The sequence below is a fragment of the Medicago sativa genome, chromosome 5 (genome assembly GCF_051527215.1).
Source record: "Medicago sativa cultivar Bolivia chromosome 5, Bolivia_mono, whole genome shotgun sequence".
NCBI classification, from domain to species: domain Eukaryota; kingdom Viridiplantae; phylum Streptophyta; class Magnoliopsida; order Fabales; family Fabaceae; genus Medicago; species Medicago sativa.
The window spans coordinates 25,168,587-25,178,029 of record NC_140753.1 but is presented as its reverse complement, the minus strand read 5'-3'; the positions used below and the strand labels follow the sequence as shown (position 1 = coordinate 25,178,029).

The window sequence follows — 9,443 nt, the reverse complement described above, 5'->3', positions numbered from 1 at the left end:
ACGCAGTTTTAGATATATCTTCTGCCTTAACTCTTATATGGTGATATTCGGATCTCAAATCAATCTTACTGAGCACTTCAACACCAACCAACTGATCCATTAAATCATCAATCCTCTAGAGAGGATACATGTTCTTAATCGTCACCTTATTCAACTGCCGATAATCCACACACAACCTCATACCACCGTCCTTCTTCTTAACCAACAATAATGGCGCTTCCCAAGGCGAAACACTCGGCCTGATAAACCGCTTCTCCAACAACTCTTCCAACTGCTTCTTCAACTCGCCCAATTTCGACGCGAACATCCGATAAAGTGTCATTGAAATAGGACTTGTACCTGGTACCAAATCAATGGCAAACTCCACTTTTCTTTCCGGCGGTAAGTCGGTAATGTCGTCCGGGAAAAACTTCTATAAACTCTTTCACTACCGGCAAATCGCTAACTCCCTTCTCAACATCGCCCTTCAAAGAAGTAAACATCATAAACACGCAAGCTTCATCACCCAGAGACTTATTCACTTCCCCTCTGGTTAAGAACTTCTCTCCTACCTGATCTACCCGCTTAGAGAATGTCACGCTTTTGGTTAAACAATTAATGTTAACCCCAAAAGACAACATCCAATCCATTTCGAAAATCATTTCTATATGCTCCAAAGGCAAGCAAACCAAATCCAATTTAAAATCCACATTACCAAAATTAACAGGACATTTAACACACACTAAGGAAGTGGTCACCGAGCTATTGGTCGGGGTATCAATTACCATTCCTCTCGACAAAGGAGACATAACAAGATTTAAACGCTCAGCACAACCAAGAGAAATAAAAGAATGTGTCGCACCCGTATAAATAATAGCAAGCAAAGACGTACTGTTAATAAAACAAATACCTCTAATCAAGTTGTCCGGCTCCGGTTCCTCCTCGGCATTCAAAGCAAAAACCTTTCCTCCCGCCTTCTCCTTCTTTGGCTTAGTACACTTGGTACAAATGTGACCCGCTTCACCACAATTGTAGCACACTATCTCCTTGTTGTTGCATTCGAAAGCCCGATGTCCAATCCTCCCACACTTGTAGCAATTCGCCGGAGAACCTTTACAATCATTAGCAAAATGCCCAACTCCTCCACACTTAAAGCACTTCACTCTTTCCCCACGTGGCTTAGAACCACCACCAAAATCCCTCTTCTTTCCTTTGTCCTTTCCATAAGGCTTACCACGATCGTGTCCTAACTTTTTTATTGGCTTAAATTAAATCATGGTGGGTCTCGCACTTTGGAAATGAGTTTCATTCAAAGTGGTGGGTTATACAATGGTTTCATCCAATAAGAGAATAAGTGTTGTAGAGAGTGTTGAAAAAGTGTCTCTAACATTCCTCTATTACCGTCTTTTTAATGCAATTTTAAGACATTATCTATATTTATAAATACAGATAATGGATGTTTATGGTTCGAACCTTAGCCAAATATTAGAATACATTATTCCCATCAATTGAGTTAAGTTCATGATAACATAACTACTTTTTTAAAGGGTGTGATATAGTTTTTTTTTCCTGATATACGAGATTGTAGGGTAAAATTTACAAAATATTTTTTATGAAAAATATAGGTAATACTTATAGTTAATTTGTACAAAATATTTATTTACAAGTTTTTTTTTTATAATATTTGTACAAAATATTTATTTACAAGTTTTTTTTTTAAATATTTATTTACACTACCAAAAAAAACATGATATGAACACTACCAAAAAAAAAATACAAGGTTTATTTTTATTTTGCTATTATGTACTATAATTGTGGTGGCCCACTTTTTTGCAAGTTTAGCTACTGTTTGCTTTGAGCCTAAATATAATTTGTTTCAATAAGAACATAAATGGCCTCTCAAACCTGAGTCTGGACCACTGGTGCTTGCGTCTTGTAGTCAGTAACAATAATTTTAATAAATCTTCACGTAATATATTATGTAAATAAATCTTCACGTAATATATTATGTAAATTTTGAATAATAATCAGTACTGGTTTTTGTTAGAAGTGAAATAATGTAAATACAGTAAATAAAGTGAAAAGGCATAAATATAAATGTATATGAATATATTCTTTTTCTAAAGTTGTTTGCGTTTTAAATATTCTTCCTTCCACTAACTTTTGTCCAAATGGCCAAAGGCAAGATGTAGTGGATGATAATTAGATAATAATAACAATGAAAATTATAGGGATTGGAGAAAAAGAAGATAAAAAGTATAAATGTAATCATTACAATATTATTTTACTCACATCTTTTAGTATTATTGAGTAAAAAAAAATACTTTTGGTTTTATTCCCTTTTACTTGTTATAAGCAGTGCCTGCATTAACCATTAGCCTTCATAAAGCACAAATGTATGGCAACCCTTGTTTTGGGGACAGAAGAAGTAGGTATATATTGCTTCTTTTATGAGATCTTTCTTTTCTATTGAATAAAAACTATAATAATTATCTTTAGGGTGGGGTTTAGGAAAAGAAATGAAGGAAAAGTTTACTTTTCTTTTTTAAATTACGGATACTATTAAATATTTTTTTTAAGTTAACATATTAACATGATAAACGAATATATAATACTTCAATCACACTTAATTTATTTTAGAAATAGCATGTTATATAGTCCGTAATTTTTTTTTGAAGAAGCTAAAATGAAATTGTATTACCACCTCAAAAAGGCATTCCCAGCACAAGGTGTGCTAAGGAAGAAACATCAAAATACAAACAGTAGCACATATATATTTACAAGGCAAAGCCAATCCGCAAGAGCGGAAGAAAAACAAAGAAGAAACTAACAATTAACCGATGCCTAATATATTGAACGGACTAAGCCACCAACCATGGTAATTGAGGGGAAGATTGATGTATTTTCCCTTCAACCACATGAACGTTGTCGACTTAATCTTGTCAACCACCTGTTGAATGGAGCAATATTTCTCATTGAATACCATGTTGTTTCTTTCTTTCCAAATTTCTCAGACAGTTGCAAACCAAATAGCCTGTAAGATGTATTGTTTTGATTTGGCGACACCACCAAGAAAACCGAACAGATTAAAATGACTTGGTGCATCGTTAGGCATAACTGAAAAAACACCTATCCATCTGAGAATAAAAAACCAAACAGATCGAAAAAAGTCACAGTGCAAAAACAGATGGGAAGATGTTTCCATTTCCCCACAATCTCCAGTACAATACTGAGCATCAAATGCAATAACATGCCGACAGAAAAGGTTGTCTTTGGTAGGAAGCCTATCACGAAATAGACGCGAGGCAAAAATGACCACCTTCAAAGGAACGTTCTTGTGCCATAGAGAAGACACGGGCACCACATGATCAACAGAAGTAGGAGCAGACAAAAAGTTATATGCACTTCGAACCGAATAAACAAAAGATGTTAGATGGATGTGAAGGAGTTAAAAACAAAGTGATAAAGAGTCGTTGGTTCAATCTCCACTCCTAACATAATATTAATATTGGCCATTTATATAGTCCGTAATTTAAAAAAAAAATGCTAGATGGATGTGAAGAAGGAGTTAAAAACAAAGTGATAAAGAGTCGTTGGTTCAATCTCCACTCCTAACATAATATTAATATTAGCCATTTAGAAAAAGAAATAATAACAGATTCAATTCCAAAAATATTGAAAAAATAAGTATTGTAAAAATTCCATACTTACCGATGTTGGAAAGAAAAAAATTGTCTACAGAGTTCAGCATGTGGTCATGTGATTTCTCTCAGTATGAGATTTGAAATAATTAATGCATATGCTACAACTACATCAATAGATAAGGGCGAGGAGAAATAAATAGCCCATTCCAAACTTAGCATACCAAATTAGAATTCTAGTGTAAGCAAGTTATTCACAAAAATCCAAATTTAAATTGGGGGATGTATTGGATTAGGATTCTATGGGATTTTAAAAGACTTTTTAATTATGAAAAAGTCTTGTGGTATTCAATCAAGACTTTTTGCAACTTAAAAAAAGTCTTGTGGTATTCAATCAAGACTCTTTGTCATTTTAAAAAAGTCTTGAGGTATTCAATCAAGACTTTTCATCACTTAAAAAAAGTCTCATGGTATTCAAAATCATTCAAATTTCGAAGGATTGTTTAATAAATTGGATTTTGATGGATTTTGTGGGATTTTGTAGTGTAATTTTAACAAGAAAAAGTCTTTCATGAAAAGATGAGATTTCTTGGGATTGTTTTTCATTTAAAAGTTACTATCTCTTTCTTCTCCCTTCTCTCTCTCCCCTCCCCCTCTCTCCTTTCTCTCTTCGTCTCTCTATCTCTCCATTCTCTCTTCGTCTCTCTATCTCTCCATTCTCTCTCTCTCTCTCTCTCTCTCTCTCTCTCTCTCTCTCCCTCCTCTCTTCTCTCTCTCTCTCACCTCTTTTAGAAAAACTCAAACGACTTCTCTAATTTCAAACACAAAATGAGGGCTGACACAATATTTTTTTTTTGAAAGATTTGTAAGGGCTGTCATAATTTTAAATATGTACAATTGAATTTTGTGGGAATAACATTTTTAACAAATAAAAAATGTGTATGGAGAAGAATGTGTTAAGAGTGTTTTTTAGTCCCTTAAAATCTTATAAAATCCATAAAATCCTTAAAATTTTAAAATCAATAGTAAAAGAATTTTTTTATTGGTTTTATTTTTCTTTATTCAAACGCTAGAATTTATTTGTTCATTATTTTTATCATTCACACTTGTAAGTTTGTTCTTTTTTTCCCTAAAATTCATTGAATCCTTTAAAATTTTAAAATCCCATAAAATCCTTTGAAATCCTTAAAAGTCAATGTGATAAATCCATTAAAATCTTGAGTGTATAAAGTCTTTTACATAAAAAGTCTTTTAAAATCTCACAGAATCAATACAATCTCACACAATCTTTTAAAATCTTAAAGACTTGTTTTATTAAAATAGTCTTTTAAAATCCTAATCCAATACACCCCCCTTAGTTTGGAATAACATGTAGTCAGATCTTACTTACCCTAACCATAAGCTGCATTTGGAAAATTCAATAACCACATTGACCATATGTTTCAGGAACTCTATGATTTATGGTTTCTACAAACCCACTGTGGTAAAACATATGGATACGCTACGAGCATGCATCCAAACATGTTCTAATAGTCTCTTTAATTTGGTGGTGAAAGTGCCAAACGCGCATCTCAATGAGTAATGGTCATGGAAAAAGAGAAATCGAAAAAACCAGCTTTTACGTTGACACTGTTTTATGTCGTGGTTTTGCTAAACGCAACTTCATACCAAACATATTCTAAGTAATTTAAAAGCGACAAAGACATAAATCTAAAAGCCTTACATTATATTATATCATAAATAAAAATAAACCAAAAGGCCTAACAGCATATAATCAAAAGTATTAGACAAATCTTAACATAACAAAAAATGCAAGTTCCTTATTGCTTCCATTTTATTTCAACAATTCAATATATATATAGTAACGCTAGCAGCAAAACTTGTTACATACAAACATTGCTTTACCTCATTCCTTGTCCTCCCTCATTCTCTCAATCACAAAATGAAATTTAGTTACCCTTCACTTCCTCTTCTCACCATTTTCCTTTTCCTACTTCCTTCTTTGATCCAATCTCAAATGTGCCAAAGAAATTGTGGCAAAGAACCTCTCAAGTACCCTTTCGGTAACGGCCCCGGTTGCGGCGACCCTCGCTTCCAACCACATATAACTTGCAGCCAACAAAAACTCACCTTCACAACACACACAGGCTCCTACCCTATTACCTCAATTGACTATGCAAATCAAGTCATATACATTTCAGATCCCACCATGTCAACATGTTCTTGTACTCTACCTAGCAAAGGCTTCGGTTTAGATTGGAACGCACCATTTACTTTCGATGATAGCACCATATTTGCTTTAGTAGATTGTTCGATGAACTCATCATCGATATGTAAATCAAGAAGTTATGATGATGGAAGCAATTCCAAGCTTCAATGTGATCAAAATACACAAATTTGTGATGTTATGTATTCTTGTAGGCCTATTAGTACTAATATTAACCTTCCGATTTCGACATGTTGTGTTTATACACCGGTTAATCTTGGTCCAGCTTTTGATATGGATCTTCAAAAGCTTCAATGCTGTTCATATACAGGTTTTTACAATTACAATGATCAACAAATTGATCCTCAAAAGTGGAACTATGGAATTGCACTTAAGTATAAGTTTAGTGTTACAAATGATTATCCTAGTTCTTGTGCTGCATGTGAAAGGAGCTTTGGATTTTGTGGATATAGTGAAGTTTATAATTCATTTTTATGCAACTGTCCTAATGGAATTAACACCACTACAGATTGTTTCTTCACATCATCTTACAATAATGGTTTTAGAAATGGTAAGCAAAGTTATTCCCTTTCTTATTTGTCAATTGCATCATCTATATAACACTAGTATTTAAGATTATTTTTTTTGAAAAGGAACACTAAAATTTAAGATTAGAGGGTGTCTACACGTGTCTGTGTCAAACACTGATATGACACCAACACAGTTGTTACATTCAATTAATATTTTAAAATTATTATCGGTGTTGTGTCAGGTTTCCGTGTTTGTGTAGTACTCTATAAGTAGCCTACTTTTTTCATTCATTTTTAATGACTTGTTCTGGCCTTTCTGTTTTCAGGGTTTGCTTGGATGATATATGCTTTTGCATGGTCTTTGATTAGGCTCATCTTATAAGCAATTGATGGTAACAATCAAGCTTATCATCACCTAGGATTGTAAAGGTTTTCACATTTTAAGTGCATGGAATTTTAATGGATTGCATGGGGGAGATTATGTATGACTTATTGATTAAGAGAATCATGCCATTTATTTCTTGTGTTCTATTGTGGAAAATGTGTGCGCATGCAACTTGTAATTGACTCATTTTAATCTTATGTGTTCATTATGTTACTAAAGTCAGTTAATGCCCCAAAAACAAAAAACCATTTTTATGGAATTTGGAATGGACTGACTAAAGGTGGTGTGAATGTACTCCCTGTTTCATTATCATTATGATGCGTGTCGCATTTTTAAAAAAACTAAAAAATAATTATCATTTTTATTTTTTAATCTAATATATATTACGTACATTGCTCTCAAGTTATTATTCTCTACTTTATATTTATGATAATATTAAATACATCCTTACTTAATATATTACGTACATTGCTCTCAAGTTATTATTCTTTACTTTATATTTATATTTATGATAATATTAAATACATCCTTACTTAATAAGGTTAAATTGATAAAACTGATGTCCTATTTCTTTGATATTGCTAACCAGTGCCTTCAGGGCAATGGTCAAGGAAACTATAAATAGAAAATTTGTGTTGAAAATATAAGTTTTGACTTTTAATTAAATAATTACACCACTTTTTATAAAAAAAAAAAATTTGTTTATTTTGGTTGTTTAACCAATGTCCTGAGAGTACTATTTAACATTCTTCTTCTTTGATCTATAGCTTATCCTTAATTTGTGTAAAGTAATTTAGTATGAGACTCATAAAAGGATAGAGTAAACAACTATTTTTAGCTAAACTTATGAATTATTTTATGTGCAATTGTAGAGATTAATTTTTCGAATTATGTAGGACTCCATTGACAACAAAATGCTCCTTAAAAAATATTTAACATCATAAACGTGTCATCTTGTCCAAATATTGTTACTTATTTCATCTCCACTTTAACCATAATAATTCAACACAATTCTTTTGGAAACCAATATTCTCTTTTTGGTTTAACCATATTAATTCTATTTCTTAATACTTTTTTTTTCCTTAATATTCTATTACTTAATAACTAAAAGTTGCTTTTTATTTTTTTAGAGACTAAATTAAGTTTTTCATTTTTTTTAAAGAGTGAGTCCTCACTCATCTTTAAAGTGTATACATGTGGAAGGAAACATCTCTATACTGAAAAAGGATACGGAATTGGGTTCCAAGTCTATGATGGTCTTTAACTCTTTTTCCATTAAAGAAGAATCTCTTAACTTTGTCAAGCACCCTTTTCTTCTTTCTACTTTATACCTAAGCCTACAAATTTATATTCTCACAAAGGGTATTGCCAATTGGCATGAAGTTTCATCTGGAAAGCACCATTTGTATATTTAACATTAGCAACTATTCTGAATAATAAAGGCCATTTTTCTAAAGAAGGGAAAAAAGAATATAAAAAGAAACAAAAATATGAAAATATATTAATCTTGTTTGTTTGTTTTTTTACGGGGAAAGGGGAATTAAGCCCCGAACTCTTTCGTTTTTTTTTTTTTTTTTGCGTTAACCTTCCCGTCCTAGGACCCTAGTAATTTGGATTTCAACTGTGATGAAAGATAGTCTGATCCTTACGGTCGAACTCTTTCACTTTCTTTTTTTTTTATTGTTATATTTGTATTTGTTACCAAGGAACTAAATACAAATTCAATTGGAAAATATAAGCCCGACAGAATTTATGAAGTTTATTGTATGCTTGCATGTAGTCCAACTTTATATATCTCTTTCAATGCATCAAAAATGGTAAAAAGTGTTTTTCCTATATATAAGCAGATGCAGTAAATTAAGGGTAAAATGTACTCCCTCCGTTTCAAAATGAGTGTCGCTTTAGCCAAAAAAATTGTTTCAAAATGAGTGTCGCTTTCAGTTTCCAATGCAATAATAACTTTTTCTTTTCAATTGTACCCTCCAATTAATACTCTGCACACTACTTCCAAAATATTACTTTTAAAACTAACCAATAGTTAATAAGGATAATTTGGTAAAATAACCATTCTCATTCTTTTTAATCATTGCATTTCTTAATATGTGTGTAAACACCTAAAACGACACTCATTTTGAAACGGAGGGAGTACTTTACTACGTATCTCTAAATTTAAAATATGGCCCCCACAATTGAAGTTGTAATTTGCAGTACAGAATGTTTTGAACAGAAAATCAGATCAAATAAAGAAATGGGAGAATTAATTGGATGATTAGTCTGTTTAATTTGGCTAAAAATAAAGGATGAACAATTCATTCAGTTGCGAATGAATTTATTTTTCCTCAAAAAAAAAAAAAAAAACTAGTGATATAAACCACTAGATTAAATTTAAAATATTTGTTAAAGTCAGTAATTAAATTAGCTGATGAATAATATAAAATGATATACTATTTTGTAATTATTATTTTAAATTATTGATCTTTTTTAATTTATGAGAAAGGGAAATCAAATAATAATGTAGGTACATCATACAATCAGCTACGCATGCATATCTAACAATCTACGTAATATTTAAACTTGGTCTATCATGAATCACGTATCGTGTTGATCCAGACAAAACTCGAGATGGTTTGATAGCTTGTTTGTTTGTTTACATAGACAAATAGAGCGTTTTGTTTGCCGGTTATCCTAAAATCACTTAATTA

At 31.8% G+C, this 9,443-nt stretch overlaps 2 protein-coding genes across 2 annotated transcripts; one reads left to right on the top strand and one right to left on the bottom strand.

Annotated features, from left to right (window-relative positions):
* Positions 1–350: 350 nt before the first annotated feature.
* LOC146921287 (uncharacterized) lies at positions 351–2,965 on the bottom strand. Its single transcript, XM_085711279.1, has 2 exons — positions 2,854–2,965; positions 351–1,225 (listed from the first exon to the last, which is right to left on the bottom strand). The coding sequence occupies exons 1-2, from the start codon at positions 2,963–2,965 to the stop codon at positions 351–353; spliced, it is 987 nt and encodes a 328-aa protein (XP_085567405.1).
* A 2,491-nt stretch (positions 2,966–5,456) lies between these two features.
* Positions 5,457–6,897, top strand: LOC146921286 (Putative membrane lipoprotein). The gene is made up of 2 exons (XM_085714716.1): positions 5,457–6,397; positions 6,683–6,897. The coding sequence occupies exons 1-2, from the start codon at positions 5,563–5,565 to the stop codon at positions 6,736–6,738; spliced, it is 891 nt and encodes a 296-aa protein (XP_085570842.1). The 5' UTR covers positions 5,457–5,562; the 3' UTR covers positions 6,739–6,897.
* Positions 6,898–9,443: the final 2,546 nt, after the last annotated feature.

Bases quoted from the DNA above. Each gene is read 5' to 3' on its own strand.
- LOC146921287 (XM_085711279.1), bottom strand. From the start codon at position 2,965: ATGGTATTCAATGAGAAATATTGCTCCATTCAACAGGTGGTTGACAAG. The intron at 1,226-2,853 runs GTTGGTGGCTTA...TAAAAAAGTTAG, and splicing joins TCTTCCCCTCAATTACCATG to GACACGATCGTGGTAAGCCT.
- LOC146921286 (XM_085714716.1), top strand. From the start codon at position 5,563: ATGAAATTTAGTTACCCTTCACTTCCTCTTCTCACCATTTTCCTTTTC. The intron at 6,398-6,682 runs GTAAGCAAAGTT...TTCTGTTTTCAG, and splicing joins CAATAATGGTTTTAGAAATG to GGTTTGCTTGGATGATATAT.